Source organism: Mollisia scopiformis (assembly GCF_001500285.1).
Source record: "Mollisia scopiformis unplaced genomic scaffold LY89scaffold_1, whole genome shotgun sequence".
Classification (NCBI taxonomy): Eukaryota; Fungi; Ascomycota; class Leotiomycetes; order Helotiales; family Mollisiaceae; genus Mollisia; species Mollisia scopiformis.
Window position 1 is genome coordinate 1,376,398 of NW_017263581.1, and position 20,507 is coordinate 1,396,904.

At 47.7% G+C, this 20,507-nt stretch overlaps 5 protein-coding genes across 5 annotated transcripts; 1 reads left to right on the forward strand and 4 right to left on the reverse strand.

The window, feature by feature from the left end:
• Positions 1-259: 259 nt before the first annotated feature.
• Positions 260-1,685, forward strand: LY89DRAFT_713091 (uncharacterized protein; the record flags this gene model as incomplete). The annotated part of the gene is made up of 3 exons (XM_018218026.1): positions 260-1,084; positions 1,133-1,239; positions 1,291-1,685. Exons 1-3 carry the CDS (start codon positions 396-398, stop codon positions 1,683-1,685), a joined length of 1,191 nt encoding a protein of 396 aa, XP_018078540.1. The 5' UTR covers positions 260-395.
• A 144-nt stretch (positions 1,686-1,829) lies between these two features.
• On the reverse strand, positions 1,830-3,286 carry LY89DRAFT_679388 (BAP31 domain-containing protein). The gene is made up of 5 exons (XM_018213860.1): positions 3,175-3,286; positions 2,975-3,051; positions 2,797-2,888; positions 2,610-2,747; positions 1,830-2,558 (listed from the first exon to the last, which is right to left on the reverse strand). The coding sequence occupies exons 2-5, from the start codon at positions 2,993-2,995 to the stop codon at positions 2,183-2,185; spliced, it is 627 nt and encodes a 208-aa protein (XP_018078541.1). The 5' UTR covers positions 2,996-3,051; positions 3,175-3,286; the 3' UTR covers positions 1,830-2,182.
• Positions 3,287-3,835: 549 nt separating this feature from the next.
• Positions 3,836-5,946, reverse strand: LY89DRAFT_713093 (uncharacterized protein). The gene is made up of 2 exons (XM_018218027.1): positions 5,545-5,946; positions 3,836-5,485 (listed from the first exon to the last, which is right to left on the reverse strand). Exons 1-2 carry the CDS (start codon positions 5,702-5,704, stop codon positions 3,927-3,929), a joined length of 1,719 nt encoding a protein of 572 aa, XP_018078542.1. The 5' UTR covers positions 5,705-5,946; the 3' UTR covers positions 3,836-3,926.
• A 2,281-nt stretch (positions 5,947-8,227) lies between these two features.
• On the reverse strand, positions 8,228-9,997 carry LY89DRAFT_679391 (MFS general substrate transporter). The gene has a single exon (XM_018213861.1). The coding sequence runs from the start codon at positions 9,843-9,845 to the stop codon at positions 8,268-8,270; it is 1,578 nt and encodes a 525-aa protein (XP_018078543.1). The 5' UTR covers positions 9,846-9,997; the 3' UTR covers positions 8,228-8,267.
• Positions 9,998-10,737: 740 nt separating this feature from the next.
• On the reverse strand, positions 10,738-13,770 carry LY89DRAFT_634133 (LNS2-domain-containing protein). The gene is made up of 2 exons (XM_018211380.1): positions 12,937-13,770; positions 10,738-12,888 (listed from the first exon to the last, which is right to left on the reverse strand). Exons 1-2 carry the CDS (start codon positions 13,412-13,414, stop codon positions 11,063-11,065), a joined length of 2,304 nt encoding a protein of 767 aa, XP_018078544.1. The 5' UTR covers positions 13,415-13,770; the 3' UTR covers positions 10,738-11,062.
• Between the last annotated feature and the right edge of the window lie 6,737 nt (positions 13,771-20,507).

Consider the following 20,507-nt stretch of genomic DNA (forward strand, 5'->3'; position numbering starts at 1 on the left):
CTATCCTCATCCTTAGGTAATCAAACTCAAGCAACAACATATCTGACACATCTTATCTCAAGTCAAAAGTCAAGAAATGCTATAGCAACACACAGTACTGCATTTGATTGACTGAGGCTGCGCGGAACTTGCCTATTTCAATGCCAAGTTGACACTTTCACCAAAGCCAGGCTCTGATCTCAAGGGTACTTCCCTCATAACTCACCACACTAATTCTTCCAAACGTCTTTTTTTTTCTCGAAGATTTTAAGATCACCTTCCGCTATCCTCATATTTAGCAAAGCGAATACAAGCAACAAGATATTCTGCACATCTCTATCTCAAGTCATAAGTCAAACAAAAATATATCAAGATATCAATATCGCAGCCTCGAACATACACATCCAACAAACAGCATGGCAATCACCCCTCTGGTCCCCGGCTTATCTGCCAGTATCCTCATCAACGGTGTTCCTGCCCCCGAGCTCACTGATCCCGAACCCCAAATCCCCTCACCTACGCACCCGAACCCCAAAGTATCCGCTTATCAACAGGCTCATACGGTCACTTCTTACATAAAATGCACGGCCAACACGCGCTTCTCCATTCTTCTCACCGTCGAGGAACCTATCCGCACGGAGTTCGCAGGTATTCGACGAATGAAATGGGCTAAGCTAGGGTTTGAGATCACAATTGATGGGAACAAAGTGCCGACAGAGAAATGCACCCGGCCGTGGTTTAACAAGAATCCGCAAAAGGAGACTTGGAAGTGCATTGTTAAGGGCGTGAAAGTTGGAAAGGGAAAGTCATGTTTCATCCGGGAATTCGAATTCTTGAAGGTCGAGACGAGTGAGTTCTTTCTTCCTGAGAAAAAAGATGAGATTGGTAACAGAAGCGTAGATAGCGAAAGGATTGAGAAGGCCGAGATTGAGCGTATGCGCCAATGCATGCAAGACATCGGAATAATCGAAATCAAAGCTTATGCAGAGAACTATGGCAAGAAGGGTGGCGATATGGAGGATACGACCGAGGATTTCCTTGACGAGGACCAAGAGGAGATCCACGAGAAAGCATTGAAAGGTGAGGCGAAAGATCACGGCACTGGGTAAGTCAGCTTTGATGAAAGGGCTCATGTGCTAATGTGCATTCATAGATTGAGGCGGGCGAGGAAAGTTGCTAGAGGCGAGTTCTGGCGAACCGAGAAGATAGATGGAGAGGACTACCCGCTTGCTATCTTTAAATTCATCTACCGTAGCGAAGGTTTGTCTCCACGCTGTGTAGAAATGGCTGGATGCTGACACATGAACACAGAGGCACTTAAGCAAATGCTCATCATCCCACGGACCCCTTCACCATCTCCAAGCCCAGAATCCGACGAAGAGGGCGAGGAGCAGGAGGATGAGGAGGTGGACGAACTCACTCCAGCTCAGAAGCGCGTAATCCAAAGCTTACGCAAGGAGATGCTGAAGGGAAACCGTACACGCAACGTTGCAAGCAGCAGTCGAAGTACACCAGGAAGAGGAACACTAGGAGGGAACAGGGTTTCGAAAGTCAAGAAGGAGCAAACGAGTGACAAGCTCAATCCTCCGAGGAAGTCACAACAATCGACTCGGAGACGCAAAGAGAGAGGTGGTAAGGCAGTGGTTATTGATCTGGTGACGGACAGTGAGAATGAGGATGACGAGTCACTATTCGCGCAACAATAGAAGATCAGTGGTCGGAAGTGATTGCGATGAGAAGTGGATGAGATGCAGCAACGGAATGGGGGACGACGGAACAAATACGGATGATGATCCATTGATGAAGAATTTGTTTATAGTTCGGCAACTCTGCCAAGGTTTACATAGAATTCTGCTTGATGGATATGGAAGGGACTGATAGTTGAGCGTTATCTGAGGAATGGGGGCCAACAGCACAAAATAGCAATGGATTTTCATCATAGTAACTCGACGTGTCCATAGTTGGGACAGAAATGATAAGACTTCGCGTTTTCGTACTATACCTACACTCAAGAATGTTGCAGACGCTTAATAGACCCCATTATCCCTCTAGACACCCCATCATCCCGCCGCATACTCCTCAAAATGCCTTCCCCAATCTCATCACACCGCATCAGCTTTTCGTCACCATCCTCATCCGACCCTTTCCCTCCACGATATATAGTCCAGGCGCAAGTATTTGACTAGTTGATGCCCCCAAAAGTTTACTTGTCCTTCTTAGGAGTACCATCAGCAGCCGTGAACTTATCACCCAAGCTGTTATACTCTCGGCTCAAGCCCTCGGACTGCTTCTTTAAGGTCTCCAAATCACGATCCTTCTGGGCCAATTCCTTTCTCAGCTTGCCGATCTCACCAGCGTTTCCGGCGTTGGCCAACTTCTCGGACTCCTTGCCTGTTGCCTTTGGGTCGCCTTCGTACTTCTTGACCTTCTCTTCGAGGCGGAGGACATCGAGGATCATGGTATATGTTCGGTTGAGGATTAGGGAGAGGAAGAGAGTGAAGCCGCACAGGTACATGTTTCGCTGGGAGTAGAATTTGCGGGCTTGAACCTCCATGCGTTCGTGGCCGAGGACAGCAGCACTATTGTATGGTCAGCGAGGCTCTGTGGTGAGGCGGTGGGGTATGGTATACCCTTGTTGTTTGTTCGACTCAGCGAGCTCAAGTTGGACTCTGTAGACGCGGTTGACGCTGTCGATGAAGAGGATCAGGATGAAGATAAAGGTAATCTTCATCCCGTATTGGAGTTTCGCAACAAGCGGACTCTCGGAGCTAGGTTGCGGTGAGCAGAGGTATGGAGAATTCTGGTAGGTGTGCGTACATGAATGTAAACATCTTTCTGCGGATAGTGAAAGGGAGAGGGATGATGAGGAGCATGAATAGCGTCATCTCTGCCACGAGCAGGAGGAAGACCTGTTGCGGGTGTCAGTGGAGTCCAAGCACAGCAGCGCAACTTGACAGCTCATGCTGCGACATTGCTAGATATGCGATCAACTTACGAGACTGTAATAGAGCGTCATTTTGATCGTTGAATTGGGTTTGTATGTTTGAGGAAGTGATCGTATGCAATCGTGTCCTATTCTCGAAGCATCAGTTTGCTGTTGATCAGGCTCCGGCTTTTCTGCACACGAGCTTATGAATTTGCAAATCGGTGCAGAGAGTGCGAAGCTTTAAGCAGAACTAATGAAGTGGTACTCACAAGGGACAATGTATCTGCCAAACTTCTTCGAAATGTTTGTCGGACAATACAAGTGTTTGTTGGAAGTGTGTGCAGCGAGGTCGATCAAGGTGGTGTGGCTTTTCGAGCTCCGGAGCTTCAACGTCATCAGGAACTAGGAACTTCCAAGGTTAAATGGCGCTAAAATATGTGCGCAGGGGTCACTTCACGTGAGTGGCTGAGAACATCTATCACGTGAATATATGAAAACTATGCAGAGATTTCACAATGATACTTTCTGCCTCTCGATAGTTTGGACCTTCTAACTTCTCGAAGCCTTCTACGACTCTTAGGTTGGCTTGGAAAACCTTATGTCAGTATCACATATTGCACAAGATTCCCCTGGATATTCTCCGGTAAGCGAGCTTCAGGAAAGAAGTTGAGGCTAAGTTGGATATGCTTAGAGTTGTAGGAGCCTACCAATGTAGGTCTTTCATGTTAACTCTAGTGTAGCGAATAGACTGGGTGAATATGTAGCATGACTGAGTCTAAAGTCAGGAAAAGAGTAATAAGCGAAGTGCGAGAAGCGAAGAGCGAAGAGCAAGGGTTCTAGACGGATTCACTAGAACGTTGGCGTGCATCTCGGACACGGGATGGCATTCGCATAGTACATCGGAGTAAAGTCAAAAGGTTCGAATGATATATACGATTGCATTGCTCACGCTATCTATAAAATAAGGGGATATCACTTGAAAACTCTAACGCCGTCCATGCACAGCCAACCGAAGTCCCTTTCATAGTGTGTTGAAATTCGACGGCATCGTGCCGCCGATCGATTCTCCTAGCATTGGTAAATCTTGAGCCATGACTGGAAAATTGGTCATGTACCAAGGGTCAAGCAATGTATCCCAGTCAACGTCGACGTTCTCGAACTCAGCCATATTGTCGCCAGCGTCGGCAGCTTCGAGCAATGCCACCTCATGCCTCTTCTTCTTCATAGAATCTCGGAGAAGAACTTGGGCTGTGTTCAGAGCTTCTGTGGCCACGTGAGTTCCTAGCTGTCGTGTGATGTTTTCCAATGTCGCAATGGCACTAGAAACATTGGACAGACTCTCCGCAGTATCGATTGCCAGGAGGCAACAGACGTATTGAAATGTTGTACAAAGAACATTCCACCAGTATGTTTTTTCCTGCGCGAGTGCATATGCTGCTTCTATGGCTCTATTCCCAATGGCAATGATCTGAAGCACATCTTCCTTGTCGAGGGGAAGCTTGAGAAGTCGATGATGTCGGTACAAAGACATGCACAGATCTGCTTTTGACATTGAGACGAATAGCTGCTCGTCAGGAATTTGTTGCAATTTCGGCAAAGTCTTCTTAAGATCGGGTCCGTTGGAGGAGTCGGAATCCCTCGGCACCAGTTGAGAAATTGCAATCAGGTGCGCTGTGGCATCGCCAGGTACAGCTTGTGGTAATTTGCAAGTAATGCTGTTGAGCACGATGCATGACCGTGCGTATTCGTAGGAAATCATGACGTTCACGTGCCATGCCATCCAGAAGATCTTCCGAGCTTGTTCACAACCTTGCTGGTTCTTGAGTATCGTTCCTGGCGTACCAGCATTAGTCAACACGACGGCATCGATCTCATGGTGTAAACCACATGCTTCTGCTACATGCAAAGTAGTACAGCTGGCAAGCCAGGCTCGGTGCGGTTTGGTGATGGTCCTGAGATATGTCGTTCGCAAGATCCATGCACAGACATGGTCGATGTTTGGAGTCAAAGATGAATCCTCAAGTACATGTTTGGCGTATCTTGCTATTTCGGCTTCTCGTGAATGTCCCAAGTCTGCTGAGAAGAATGAACCTAGCACGACTACACCAGCAATAACGGCATCGAATGCTAAAGATTTAGTTGGTGCATTCCACCACTGCAAAACGTCCTTTAGGAATTCTTTCTTATCGATGATGCCGAAAACGGGAAGGCATGTTTCGAAATAGACTTCAGAGAAAGTTTTGAAGTCTTCCCGAGATATCAGATCTCGGAGGTTACCATGTGCCTCTGGTTCCTCTTCAGGACGAATGCCACAATTCCAGGCAAAAGAATGAAGTCGAGGTGGATTTGCTGACTGAAAGTCGAGACCTAGGGCTCTAGGAAATGCCATCAAAGAGTGAAGTCCCATGTATCTGATCTTGACGGGATCCAAAATCCCTCGATCGCTGGGAGACATCTGAGACTCTACATCTTCACTCTCCGATTGCTTGCCAGGAGAGATGACGGGCACTCGTCGATCCGTCACGGGACTGCTTGCCTGGCCAGGTTTCTCAGCGAATGGTGCTGAGGGACCGTCATCTTCTGAGATAAAGTTAGCATGCTGGTTCAAAAGCTATCGTGGAAGAGGTCAATTTTCTTACGAGGATATTGACATTGATAGCCATATGTTGTGCACATCGAGCAGGGAAATTGGACATCGCATTTACGTTTTCGCTGCCGACATGGAAGGCATGCCTTTCTGGCTCTTTGCCGTTTTCGTGGAGGAGGTTGTGGATCAGTGGGAAAGGAGGATGCAGACATGATAGTAGGATATTGTGAAGGAATTTTGCGTTCTAGAGGACATTTTCTTAGGATGGATGATGCGTCTCTATGTTTATATGCCAGTTGGAGCACCGAATAGGCAAGAGCCAAAGATGTTGTTGGTCTGGAATTAAGGAGGTCGGCAACGACAATGCTTATGACAGGGGCTCGAGACTAGTGATGCGCCACTTGAACCTAGAACTTGAAAAATTAGCTAAGCCATAAGGCTGCTTGATAAGTGTTAGAATACATGCGGGCGACGTAATGTTTTCGACTGCAGCTTTTATTTTGCATCTCAATTAATAAGCTGTCCCTGCAGATCATAAGCGAGCGAGTGATATGAGTGGCTGTGCTCACAGCTAAGTCCCATCTTTCCGCAGGGTTTTGCAGAGACTGAATCATTTCTGACTACTCTGCGGGTATTGCGGGGCGAGCGTAACGAGTTTTTCGTGGTTATCCTTCTGGAAGCAGCTGTCCATTTCTTGCAACTTCTCATCATCGGCTCCCTCCTTTTTTTCTAGCTTGCTGTTTGAGGGATGTCCAATGCCAACTTTGCTCTTTTCGAAGAAATTGTCAATCACCGACTTTTTGCTCCAGATTCTCAGCGACAGCTGACACATCTCAACATTACCAGATCATTGGCAAGCGCTCTCTCAGTAACGAGGATCGAGATGGTGTGAACGAGAATATCTGGATCAGAAAGAAGAAGTCATGGCATGAAGGCAGCCTAGGACTTTGCTGTGCATTTGGGAAGATCGACATCGAGTGATGGTAGAAGTTATCGGACGGGCCGGACGGACCGCTCTCGCGAATCATTCATTGGATGTTTTGAAACGAAAGTAGGAATTGATGAACATTCCAGATTTGATAAAATTCGCTCAGCATTTGCAAAGTGTCTTCTAGAATTCGACTCAAAGTGGAATGCGACAATATCAGCAAGGGCTGGAAATTGTTGAGTTGACTTGCCCGTTGAACCACAACCTGGCAAGTCGGTAGTCTTGTCAAATACTTTAATAATCATTCCGCAGTTGCCACTCTATTGTCTTGTTATTACGGAAGCTGTTCTGAAGGTTTGAGAATAAGAAGAGGTTTGAAGAAGAAAAGTGACTATTCACGAAAGTCGCAATTCTTTGGGCCAGCCATCGAGAATTTCCAGCATTTTCGACATAATGTTGTGACAAGAAATGCTTCCGAATGTCAGAAGCGGTCCACACATTATCATCACGAGCGTTTGATTAGTACTTGGATTTGTGGACGAGAATTTGCAAAAAGATACGGAGTAGATGGGATTGTGAGGTTTATGAAGAGGTCGATGCCTCGACATTCCTCGCGGGCCCCTGCTGCATGGGCACAAGATTAGTACATCGAAATGTATGCAAGATCGTCTGTCGCGCCATATCACCCTGGATAATGATGGTGCGTGTATAATTGCATAGGGAAGGTTTCGATCTGCTGAGAGATGTCCCTGGAAAGACAAACTCAAAGCTATGGCGCCTGACGAGGAAGACTGGGATATGGGAAGAACTATGAAAGAATTGTAAGATGGAGTGGAAGTCATTCGTATGAATTTAAGGAGGTAGAAAGAGGACGAACTGGGGTAGATAATTCGTCGTCGATATAGCACGTGATATCACTTTACGAAACGTGGAGAGCGCTTTGATGAAAGAAAATCCTTCTATTCTGGTAAAGCAAATGACGCTCATCATATCTAGCCTTTGATAGACTGCTCACACTAAATACCACTTCTATCCGAAATCCTGGTCTACCTCTCATACGTGCACCTATCATGAAAGTACACTCTTTGGTCCGTGCTTGCATCAAGCCCAACACTATTCATCCCTTCGTGAAGCGCATACTACTAAGCCTCCAAGTCCAACTCGTGGGTCAGTACTTCTTGCACATGCACCTTGTTGCTTTATTTCTTGCTAGAGCAGGAAGAGCAGTTGCTCCTGAGCGATCCAAGACACCAGCCTCCTCAACGTGATTACCGTCTATCAGCGTGTGGAGTCCGCCCGTCTTCTCAATCGCTTAGATTTCTACTACTTCAGCTTTTCTTCCATCTACAGTAGCAGCGATCTCGTGTTTTGGATTCTTCTTCGGGTCGTCGTCATTATCTCCATCCTGACCAGGATTCGCCATCTCATATTCAAGGGCTTTGATCAAGCGATAGAACCCGAAAGCTAGAATTGAACCCATGCCTGGCCCAACCCAGTATATCCACTGCGTACTCAAGAGACCACCAACAGCACCTGGCCCGAAACTGCGCGCTGGATTCAAGGAGCCGCCGATATAATACACGGCAACAAGCCGGCTGATGAAGAGCGAGAGTCAGATGCCGACTAGGGCCATGAAAGCTGCACGATGTTTCTCCTTGGCGAGCATGATGATCGTGAACACAAGCGTGGCGGTACATATTGCTTCGATCCAGATGCCCTGAGCTGTTGATGTGCCTTCACTGAAAGTCGTCCCGAAAGCAAGTGGACATGGGAACAAGGCCCCACTAATAACATTTCGTGCCTGCGAAGGTTTCATATCTATTTCAGCTCTATAATTCTACGATCTATCATGCGCCTCCAGCCTCATCCTGCTTTTTGTTTCGACTTCTATCACTCAACTGAGTCAAAGCATACAAGAATGATATACATAAGCCCAAAGACGCCAACCCAATCTCCATATACCACGCACCTCGATATCCTCTCAGTAAGTCCATACCTCCATGGTTCACCTGGCTCTCTACTGTTCCAGCAAAACCAAGTCCGATACTGACTGAATAATTGATGACAGTGTTGACCAAACTCGCAGCGACACCCTGGTGATCGTGATGCATGTGGTTACTCAACAGGATATTCGAAGCTGGAAAGCTCATATCCATACCCCACGGCATAATAACGATACTGACGAAAGTCTGGGCCCAATATGTCTGTCCCACAGGTGCAGTGGCGATTAAGACGCCTCCAATGGTAAAGGCGAGCATGGAGGCCATCATCACGACGCTCGGCCCTAGTTTGTGCAGTACAGCTCCTGTCGTGAGGGCAGCTGCCAACCCAGAGACGGCACATGGTGCAAACTGCGCACTGGTGAGAAGCGGACTCTGTCCGCGGAGCTCTTCTACGAATTGCCAAAGATAGAACACCCAGATTCCGAAACTCGACCATCCGGCTGCTATACAGCCTAGTACGAACGCGGTATCCTTCGTCAAGGCATCCATTGGTACCAAAGGATATTTGGCCCTCGATTCTATGAATCCGAAGACACCGATGAAGACGAAGCCGATAATGAGCATGATATAGACATAAGGCGTCGACCATCCGGCATTCGGTCCTTGGTTCCATGCAAGGTTGATGAGCACCAACGCCACGACACCACTGATAGCACCGAACCCGTCGATCCGGGCAAACATACTCGTCCCGTCATTCTCATGTATCGGACTCGGCGTATGAGGGATAGCAAAATATGCCGCCACCGCAAGCGCGACGTTGATCATCCCCATGGTCCAAAAAGCCCACGGCCACCACGCCAGCTGTGCAAAGAGCGAGGAGAAGACTGCTCCGACGAGGAACCCAGAAGGCGCAGTAGCCCCAAAGATACTGAACACCATATCCTTCCTCCTCCCTTGCTTATACGTCCTCCCCATAATCGCAAGTGCATTCGGGAGTAGGAATGCTGGTCCAATCCCTTGCAACGCCCGACAGATATCAAAGAAAATCGGCGAATTCCTCGAGTAAACACTGAACCCCGCTATGAGAGACCATAATCCATACCACAAGAACCCCGCGATGAAGAACCTCTTGTGGCCATACAAATCTCCCAATCTCCCCGCAATCAGGATGAATGTACCGACAGTAAGAGAGTACGCGGCAGGAAACCAGGAAAGTTGGCCCGGGTTCGTAGTCCCGAACGAAGCGCCGATGATGTGCAGAGGAGCGATGGCTTGGCCGAGAGAAGCTTGGGTCATGAGTTGCGCCATGGAGAGCACGCCGACGAAACATATCTCTTTGAAGAGCGATTTTGGGGGTTCGACGCGGCTTTGCGTTGGGTAGAGGGAGGGCGATTCTTCTTTCATGGCGGCTAGTTCGGCGGGGTCGAGGTCCAGATCTGTGTCATTTGGAGAATGGATCTCTGAGTTTGGTGTTGTGCTCATGTCTATTTTTGATATCGTAGTACCAAAACTTACATAGGGACTAGGTACCTAGTTGAAAGAGAAAAAGGGGTCGGTAAGTGGCACGTGAACAAATAAGCGAACACCAAAAGCACTCCTTAACAAAAATTTTTGGATACCGAACACAAAGAACAATAGGAAAGGGAAAAGGGATCTATAAAAGCATCTCAAGAAAAAGGCTCCGCATCTTTCCAAGACCAGAGTGGATACCGGGCCTTATCTTACAAATATCGTATTGCAGTTGTCATTGTGGATATCGAAACTCAGAGGCGTTCGCCGCAGGAACCGCAATTGCCGATCCAGCTCCGCTCGCGTCCCAGCACCCTTCTGTGGTATCGCAGAGACGGATTCTCGGATCTGCTGGGGCAGGATAAGGTGGCATTTGGGGTAGGGTAGTGAAGATACTGGCGTTTTAATCCGCAGTATCCGATTTGTAGCAGATTGAACTCCGCAAGGCGTGATGACAATAGGGGTGTCTCGCTTATCCATCCCATCTGTGGAAGGTTGTCGGTCTGTCGTGAAGATGAGATGGGTCCTGATGCTCAAGAATTGGTAAGGAGTAATGTTTTCTTGATTATTAGTTATTGGTTGAGGTAGAAGTATGCGTACGCCCTTCCTAGGACCCAAGTCGTTCCCACACAGAAATTGTTTGTTTCCAAGAGCGACAATCCGTAATTGTGGTCGGTCTATGCAGCGAGAGGTTGAGCAAACATCTCGGCTCAGTTTAGAAAAGAAGAAATACCCTCCCGAAGCCACTATCCACTCATTCACTCTTGTTTGGACGCCACAATCACTGTCCGGGCTGCCTCTCGTCCCGTTCCGCTCTTGGTAAGATTCCGCTTACGTCTAGACTTTGTCATCGACGTCGTAGCAGCCTCGATGCACAATTAAAGCGTAGATTTATCACTCAAGACTCAGAAGCAGACCAGACTTTCTTGCGTGTCAGTCACTCATCTTTGGACATTCTACCAGATGAATACGAACACCACACAGTGAACAAAAGATTTATATCCGAAGAGAAAAGTCTTGATTACGCCTCGCTATGCTTTGCTTGCTGTGACGAACAGCACATGTGGAATATACAAATACAAGCATTTTCGGAAAGAAACAAAACTCCAAACACGCTGGTATATGCCTTCATCATGAATTCCCATACCCCGGACTCCTTGCTGTGGAAAGCTCTATTGTACCAAGTTCTTTCATACTTTTTTGTCATCTGAATCTTCTCGTTCGAGACCTAGACCTTTCATGCCTGTAATAACTTCCGCGTCTGCGTCTTGCTCTCTACCTTCGTTGGTGGCTCCTGTGACATCCCCAACTGCCGCTTCGTCGTCAGTGTATTCTTCGACTTCGTCCGCTTCGAGCATGCTGCTTGTCATGGGATCTTCTTCTTCCTCAATGGAACCGGACAGTATGCTCTCTTCTAGACCACCATCGCCGTCCTCATCGATCGAATCTCTAGAAATGTAGGAATCGCCGAGTTCATCATTGCCCTCATCATCATCCTCTTCGTCACTACCGTCATCGACAGCATCCTTTTCGTCGCTTTCCGAATCACTAAAGTCGTCGATATCAAGAACAGGCTCTCGCCAGTACTGGAAATCGGTATACTCCTCTCCGCCGCCCTTCACGAGCGTATTGACAGGAGGGAAGTAGTGGTCTACAACTTCACGCATATTGACATAACTGTATCTGAGCTTGTTCAAACTCAAAAGATCCAGTGATACTTCTGCGTAACTGTTGATCGTGAAAATGCGATTACTGGGGATGCTGACAGAGCGATACGATAAAGCATCCGTTAACTTGTTGCCAAATCCGGCGTAGAATGGGGTACGGCTGGGTCCAAAAAGATTCTTGATATCGCGCAAGCAGGCCATTTTAAAGACTTCTGGTTTGCGGATGTAGAGTTCTCTTCTCAGTGCTGCAATCGTCCTATCAGGACTCAGAATCACAGGACCCTTTGGTAGTCGATAGCTTTCTTGAAGAATTCCGTTTAGATATGCTCTTGTCATGTCCGCTTGTCCCACACCGCGGGAAGTCAAATACATGATATTGTACCCATTGTTGACAATATCTGTGTAGAGCTTGGCTACACCAATGTGAGTCCAGTCACGACCGATATAGTTCAAGACGTGACCCAATGCATCGGATTTTGTGATAGTTCCATCAATATCAGATATGACAATAGGGACATCATAGCGCCAAAGATACATGAAAGCTTGACAAGTGGCTCTGTTGACTGTAAAGCTCATTGGATTTGGACCAGGCTTGAGACCTATCGATTTCAGTTGGTCGCTCGTCAATCGTAGCGTCTTTGCATAGTTGCGATTGGGATCCCCTGCACTTTCAGGTGGAGTTTTTGGAGGCGTTTCTAAACCAATCCCAGTACTGGCATCAGAACCAGAGCGACGATGGGTTGTGATCAGCGGCGTTCGAGCATCGCTTTCCGTTTCACTGTGGTATCCAGGATCTGATGCGGCATCATTCAGTCCCACCAAGGCAGCTCGCTGACTTGCTGCCTCCTTCGCTTCCTCAGTGCTATAGATCCAGAGATTGCCATTTTCGTCTGCGCCAATCAATGCTCCAATATCGTAGTTGCCTTCCAGTTCTTCAGAGAGGATCTTCCGAGCGATGACTTCAGCACGTAACGCATCTTCGTCACTACTCTTGTATCCAGTCATGTCCAGCATCAAATCACCCGTATCTGTCACTTGTGAAGGAATATTTGCGACCGAGAGTCTGTTCGATAATGCGACAGCCCGCTCGAGAGCTTCCTTAGTAGGCAGAGGCGGTGGACTATGCGATCTTTCCGTGATCCCATCAGAATGTCCGTCAACAGGAGGTATTGTTGGGGTCATGGACCGTGTCACCCGTTGTCGTTCTGTGCCATCGCTATTATGTGTTCGTGCAGAGGTCGGAAGGAGTTCGTCGGTATGATGTCGCACTGGTGCAATACCTGACCAGTCCCCTGATACAGGTCGCTCTGTTGGAAATTCTGGAGATGCAGATAGAGGAGTCAAAGTGCCTAAGGGATCATCAGCAATGAGGGATATATGGGGAGAGATGAGCATACTCAAGTTACTGGGCCGCCTGGAAACCGAGGTAGATCCTACCCCGGTCCCAGGCCTGCTCATGCTCCCAGATCTTGCCTTTCCATTGCTCGTCTCCAGATCCAGAAAATCTGGTTCGGACAGAGGTGTCACACTCGAGGTCGCAGCTTGTAGAGGCGGACTGGAGGCTGGGGAGACTAAGGGAGAAGTCTGCATAGCCTCAGGAATTGTGTCGCTGGTCTCGAAGACAAAGAAGGCCTCGCCACCTTCTCCCAGCTTCATGGCATAGTCCTGCTTGACATCGTTGACTCGAAATTCCACCTTCTTCTCGAACGGTCGTAGGAGTGAAAACTTTCCGAATCGGATATGAAATGGAGAGCATGCCAGCGATCCATCTTCTTGTTCGATAACTATAACATCGATGGCTCCGCTAAGAGTCGATGGATTTATGCTATTCCATGTTTTAGAAACGCTTCCGCTGATTCCTCGAATGTAATTCATGGCAGTCGGAGGCTTTTGAATAGGAGCTGCTTCTCAAATGTTTGAGGCAGATGGTAGAAGGAATCCTTCAGCCGGGTATTCTCGAGGTCGGATAAGAAAAGGAGAGGTCGAGGAAGAGATGTAGGAGACAATAAGGTTGTTGTTGATCCTGCGGCAAGGGTTGAGAAATGGTGTGGGGTGGGCCGTTTGATGGGAAAACGTAGAATTATGTAAAAAGGTCGTATGAAAGTATTAGCACGCAAAAGGCGGATGTTTATTGATGCATCAGGTGTAGTAACGAAAGTAAGAAGCTGGAAGAGAGTAGAAAAAGGTGAAGAATTGTTTGGTTGAGTGGTTGACTCGTGTTGGGGAGGAAGTTTGCGGATCAGATCACGATGCTGCTCAACTGACGACACTTCACTGTCAGACTGCAGGTTCGGTTCGGCATGATCCATCGGCGGACCAGGGTCAAAGCGCTCCGCTTTTTATTAAGCCGAGGCGTCCATTCATCCTCGAGGGAAACCTTTGTCTCTCTCAAACAAAGAAATATATCTCGGACTAAGCCCTGTTTGTGGACGGGATGTGTGTTTTCTTTTGAACGGCAACAAGGATGCAATAACAGCTCAATGCGAATCAGATTCTATGTACACAATGTGACACTTTGAGCTCGGAGGATTCTCCCGGTACGACCAGGCACATTTCCACTTTCAGGGGTCATATTTATGCTCGTATGTGACGGAAGTTTTACTCACATGTCAGTCAGCTCTATCAGCCTCAATTGTTTCTTCTTAAGTCACAAGCTGATGTGGGATCGGGAATCAATACATTGTTTTGTGGTCTTGCAAAGTGCAGGGACGATATAGCCACACTGTCTTTCCAATTTTTTCTTCAACTTATTTTCCATAGTCGAGATGTCGCATACCAGTTTATGCCATCTTCGTTCTCTTCTTGTTTGGAAGCGTTCTCCGAGCGGATGGATATCCGCCTCGCCCATACATTCCAATCATCTTCTTCTGAAAGTATACATGCATAATGCGCAACTACCGGCGATCCGAAAGTGAGGAGGAGTTTCTCGACTCTTGCGAACTGAATCAAGGATCATGCTAGGACTTGCGTACCAAGATCTGATTGAGATCGGAAGAAGACCAGATGAATGAGATTGAGACTTTCGGAGAATGCTGTTGCCAGCTTGCTCTGCAAGAAATTTATCGCCACAACAACGTTGAGCGTTGATGACAAGGGACATGTTTTCGAGAATCAGTCAAAACTTATGATTTATTCAGTGTTATCCTCCCAGGTTCGTGAATTGTATAAAGGTATCTTCATCTTCATCTCAATTGCCTTTTGTGCAACCAGATCTTGTATTGAATATGGAGTCGTATTTTCTGATACTACCTTTCGAGACTCTGGGTCGATGAACTGCAAAGGTAGAGCCACTGAGAAAAACTACCAGACTCTGGTCTTCAGGCTTGGTAAAGAGACGCCGCGTGACAGTCTACTTCCTTAGGCCTAGAGTTGTAAGTATGTTATGGACTAGCTTTGTTGTAGTAGAACTCCTTCAAAGCACCACGGCTATTGACAATTATGAGAAATGGTAGATTTCCGGAGCTGTGATCAACATTGGATTGTTAGACTAAGGCTAGAACGCCTCGAAGAATCAAAAGAGGACATCCTTCTATATAACATATCGACGCTCTTTGTGTACGAGGAAGAATGCTACTTATCCCGACGGCATCGTCTAGGAATTTCAAGTTAATGACGGTATGCTGGCAGTGCCCTAAGTTGTGATTTCGGATTTTGTGGGGTGTTCCGACATCAGATGCTCTAACAAGGGTACATCAACGCTTTTCACAGCGTCAACAACACCAGTAATCGAGCCCTGCTGCATTCGCAAGACTTACCGCAAAGAACGTATGCTGCGGGGAAGTGTACTGAGGTTATTCGTGTAGACAATTTCCCTTTACCGCAGACATCTTGAAGGAATTTAAGCTCTAGAGCCGAACAAGTTGTCGAGACTTGAACATCGTTCTTACCTTACAGAAATGGACGCTAAACAAACCGAGTCGTAATTGCCTCATCTATCGAGATGCATCGATATCTCAATGTTTTGTTCCCCGCCATGCACGCAATATATAGGCAGAGGCAACTGCCGGCGTCGTCCTCATCGTTATTGGCTGGCCGTGTATTCCTCCCTCTATTGGCTTAGTTATGGAGGCCCGTGCTGAGCAAGAACCGCCGGAGGGCCGTCAACAGCAAGAAACTCACGATGAAGCACTCCTGTTCCATATATTGCTGTGTATCTTGATCCCCGTGGTCTTTCTCGGCCTCTCTATTACTCAGACTGGAAAGCCGGACCTCACATCTCTCGTCGTGTATTGGATGAATGCCGCGACCTTTTATCGGGAGAAGCTCGACTTGGTCCTGAACCATGCCACCGAAAGGAACATGATTATCATACAGTCCATCGGAACCTGCGTTGCCCTCATATGGTTAGTATATCTGCGAAGAAGGCTTACGTCGTGGTGTTGACTGTGCTGCTAGGCTACTGGGTCGAGCGTGGAATGTCCTCTGGAAACCTGTCAATGATCTTATCAGCATCCTCGGCGTCGAAGTTCCAGACTCTCCTGAAGTCTCACTCGCTGGAATCAAGCACAATGCAATCACCCTTCACTGGTCGCGACCGGGGCCGCAGAAGCCCGTCGTCAAATATCTGATCCAGGTTAATGGAGTCAACGGTAGGTCGAGCTGGCATGAATGGGAGGATCACAGCTGAACATAAACAGTGGGGGAATCATCGCGGCTAGAAACCGCGATTGAGGTTACTGGGCTTCGACCAGGGCACTTCTACAATGTCCGAGTCATTGCGGTTGGACCGAACAATTTCCAAGCAGGGAGCAAGGTCATAAGATTAAGAACAATGGGTCGAGATGGACGTCCGTTAGGCAACACCGTGGCACCTTTGAATCCAGCAGAAGATCAAGATTCCAATAGCGACGATGAATCTCAGGGCACCCGAAATCCCGGAGTTGGAATCCAAGCGGCGGCACTTCCGGAAGCATCGCAGGCCATGACCCGCGAACCCAGCGCGAGCCATGCGAGTCAAAGGAGGAATACTGGTGGCAGAAAGCATTCTCCGTCGACTGCGGGAGCTGATCAAGCTGCTAGAGAGCATGCGGCCTCGAATCTTCCGGAGGAATCTATGCACCAGTTGACGACGAAATTCGAATCGATTCGGCGAGAGATAGAAGAGATGGCTGCACAATCTGCGAGAGACAATGAAGAGTACCAGTCGCAAGTTGAGTCTTTCATGAGGGAACGAGATGAAAAGAAGCAAGCATTGAAAGATAAGGAAGAGGCCAGTGAGAGGCTGAAAAAGGAAGTAAACTTTTATGAACGTTTGAATCGGCAATCCCAAAATCGAAAATCCCAGAAAGAGAAGACTTTGAAGGACAAGCTATCTGAGCGAACTAAGATGCAAGAAGACATGCTTAGGTGGGAGAAGGAATCTCAGGAAATGAAGATCGAACGGGAGGCTTGGCGGACGGAGCAAGAAGGCATCGAGAAAAACAAAGAAAACGAGGTTGAGGAGCTTCGGGAGAGTATTCGCAAGTTTCAACTCTCTCAAGAAGCTCTCGATGAGGAAATCCACGCTAAGGGAATCCAAATCAAACACTTGGAAGACGAGCGTAGAAAGCTTCCTGGAGGGGAAGACAATGAAGACTCACGATCACGAGATGCCAGCGACAGACAATCAGAGCTCGATTGGCAAATCACAGAAAGAGACTGGCTTAACAAGCTCAATGATTGTGGTCAACAGGTCTCCGACGTTGGCGCTCTCATTACGCAAAGGCAAGCCCGACTTGCGACCCTACAAGCCAATCCGATCATCTACCATGCCAACTCTACTGGTGTTGATTTCGAACCTACTGGGCCACAAAGTAAACTCAAGTCACGCAGCACGCGCTCTCGGAAAAGTCGGACAAGCACAATATCTTCTCCAATATCTGCCTTCCCTATCACAGACTCTGCCTTTCCGAGCGCCGCTGCTTATAACAATCTAAACACGACATCGCCTACCTTTGCCCCAGGGCCATATATCGATATGAGAAACGACACCGCAATGGTGCCATTATCTGAGCATATTAGCGGCATGAATGAAGACGATTTCAGAGCACTCACTGCGGGCGCACCTCTAAGTCCGACTGCAACACAGCTATTACCATCAAACATCTTTGCCGATGACGACCTGCCGAGTTCCGGTGACAATGATGATGGATCATTTGGGCCTGCCCTGTATGATGATCCACAATCTCCACATTCATCCAGTCGATCGGCTAGCATATTCTCAAGCCCTCAAAATTCTTCGCACAATTTGGCTAAGTACGGCGTCTCTGGTCGTGACTATGCAGAATCTGATCGTAGGTCGGCGAACTCCCCGAGAGCCAATTTCGGAGCTATTGGTTCTCCCGTGTCAGAGCAACCTGCTGTGTCTCACAATAGCAAACTCAGAGACTTGTTTCTTCTACCTAGGAATCGTGGAAAGACAATGCAGGAGGATGGGCCGTCCTTGGGTTCCCTGAAGCAAGGCCAGAGTCAATCGTTTCCACGATCTATGGATGAACCAGAGCCTATGACGACAAAGCATCGACGAATAAGTTTCTCGTCAGGCTTGACAAGCTTTCTCCGAGGCTCTCCTACAACTGAGTCTGCTTCTCAAGGTAATGCACCTGCACCTGCCAGAAATGTCGGTGCTAGAAACCGTCGTGGTTTCAACATGTTTAGCAATAGTCTCGACGATCCAAGTATCCGATCTGACCGCGATCCTGCAAGTCCTCGCCCTCTTTCCATTGCCTCTTCTGATCTGCCTCGTCCTTCTACGGATAGTGCACCATTTGGTTGGGGCCCTCCTCAAGAATCACTACTCAACAGAGCCAGCCCACTGGCCACAAATTGGTCGATCAATGTCCCACAGACCTGGTCTACGAATCCATCACGGAGACCTAGCTTTCAGCATGGTTCGTCGAGTGCGTTGACTTCTGGCATAGCTGACGATGACGATGAATTTCTACCGCCATCGGATCCCTACGCTCATCAGTCTAGTCCATCCGCCTCTGTTGGTGTGATTGGCACGCGACCACCTTCGTCCCACAAACCAGTCACTCCCAAGCTCAATCCCGCTGCTCCTGCCTTCAGTTTTGGTTTTAGTCGGAGTAAAAACGACAAGGATCACCAGAAGGGTAAGGGGAAGGGCAAAGCTGCTGAAGCACCAGCCGCATCCGAGGGAAGCCAAGAAGCCCCTGACACTTCGTCTCCTCCAGCGTCAAGAAAGTCTCGCGATACCCATTCAATTCATACACAGAATAGTATGGCTGAGTCGTATGAGAGTTTGGATCGCGTTTCAAGCAATCCTGCTAGTGAAAAGGCACCACTGTCCAGCGCCAGCACTAAAGAGAGAGAGCCCTCATCCTTCAAGCAATTATTCCGCAAAGGCAGCTCTAGTAAATTTAGTGTGACGTCCCTGCGAAACAAGGAGGGTTTCTTTGGCGGGAAAAAAGCTGGCAGCAGTACGGCCTCGGATCGAAATACTTCGGCAGAGCGTGATGGCAGCTTTGATGAATTTGGTGAGGATACGTATGGACGCAGTGTGGACAGTGTCACTAGCAGTCCTATGATCGGCAGTATTGGTTCAAGTGAGTGGAAGGGCAAAGATAAAGAGGCGGGCACGCCGAAGGAAGGTAAGATGTGGTCTAGATTCAGTCTCAAGAAGGGTAAAACCAGAGAGAGCTTGGATGTTGATCGCAGTGAGACTGAGCTTACTGGTACTGAGGATGAGGGTTGACTTACTAGCGAAATAAATATCTGAATCTGCAAGCCCACGACCCAATCAAGTGCACATGGAGGTGATCTTTCTGTCCCCTGTTGACATTAGGCCTCGAAACCCTATCTACTAATACTAATAGTACTGAGGATTTAGCTACTTACTGCATCTCAGCTGTTTACGTGCCTCCTGCAGAGCCAACACCTGAGACCACGACTCAAGTTTCGCGTTCTTCGCCCATTTACGTAGTTACCTCGCTGTCATTGACTTCATTGGTATTGCTTGTAAAGAATAACAAATACCATAGATTTCACCTACTATGTCGCATTATGATACCGACGACTATCTGCATCTCACAACTAGCAGCTTCCATTAGCCTCAATAAGTGCATCAAATAGGAGGTGGGAAACCAGCCGGTGTGCTAGGAAGAGGTTATAAGCGACATGGAAGCCATAGCGAGCTGCTTATGAGCAAGCTGATCGTGACCTAACGGAGAATAAGGAAAGCTAGGTCTGCTTCTCGGACATTTTCACTCACCCTAGCCCTGTTTGCACACCGCTGCTGACATCAACCATAATCTCTTCAGAGTTTCAGGCGTGTCTTCGCTGACTCAATTGCTACGTAGAGATTTAGCGGATTGGTGATAATCTAGCTCTTAGCGATGAATTCAAGAGATTTCCACCTGGTCTCTGGTCTCTCCGTCGGTGAAATTCATGGCCGATTTTGCGATAGGGCCTAAATTCACAAAATGTAAAGTATTGCGCACAACAAATTAAATTTACACTTAATCTTTTTAATCAGAACGTAGAATAGCTTCTTGATAAGTCAGAACTTAAGTTTAATTAGAAACGAACTATGCACTAGTGTTCAATGCTAGAATTGGTACGGGGCATTTCCGTGTTCTCGAATGCCAAAATCGGCTCTGAACATATTTTCCTTTACTGTCAAAAACACGCATCCACTTTCTATCATCTCAACAAATCCAAGATCTCAGACATCACTGTCCCTCATCTCACAATCGAAATGTTTCCTAAAAGTCCATACATCGCGTCACACATCCCTCGCCGCCGATTGCTCGTCTAGTAACGTTTTGGTTCCAGCACAGTCCGCTGTGGAAGCATTTATAGACAAAGTAGCGTGGGGCGGGGCGGGAACCATAGGTCTTGAGATTGATGGTTGAAAAGTGAAGTTTCCTTTCTTGGAGACCTGAAATATGGTGGAGATAGGAGTGACGGAATTTAAATAATTGGTTCACAACAGCTAATATTGAGATATAACCTCTTATTTTGCTATCCT

What these genes read in the sequence shown, in the direction of transcription:
- LY89DRAFT_679388 (XM_018213860.1), bottom strand. Translation starts at nt 2,995, where the DNA reads ATGACGCTCTATTACAGTCTC. An exon ending in AGAAAGATGTTTACATTCAT is followed by an intron (nt 2,748 to 2,796) that starts GTACGCACACCT and finishes ACCGCAACCTAG; the next exon opens with CTCCGAGAGTCCGCTTGTTG. An exon ending in GAGTCGAACAAACAACAAGG is followed by an intron (nt 2,559 to 2,609) that starts GTATACCATACC and finishes ACCATACAATAG; the next exon opens with TGCTGCTGTCCTCGGCCACG.
- LY89DRAFT_713093 (XM_018218027.1), bottom strand. Translation starts at nt 5,704, where the DNA reads ATGTCTGCATCCTCCTTTCCCACTGATCCACAACCTCCTCCACGAAAA. An exon ending in CTATCAATGTCAATATCCTC is followed by an intron (nt 5,486 to 5,544) that starts GTAAGAAAATTG and finishes ACTTTATCTCAG; the next exon opens with AAGATGACGGTCCCTCAGCA.
- LY89DRAFT_679391 (XM_018213861.1), bottom strand. Translation starts at nt 9,845, where the DNA reads ATGAGCACAACACCAAACTCAGAGATCCATTCTCCAAATGACACAGAT.
- LY89DRAFT_634133 (XM_018211380.1), bottom strand. Translation starts at nt 13,414, where the DNA reads ATGAATTACATTCGAGGAATCAGCGGAAGCGTTTCTAAAACATGGAAT. An exon ending in CAGGCGGCCCAGTAACTTGA is followed by an intron (nt 12,889 to 12,936) that starts GTATGCTCATCT and finishes ATGATCCCTTAG; the next exon opens with GCACTTTGACTCCTCTATCT.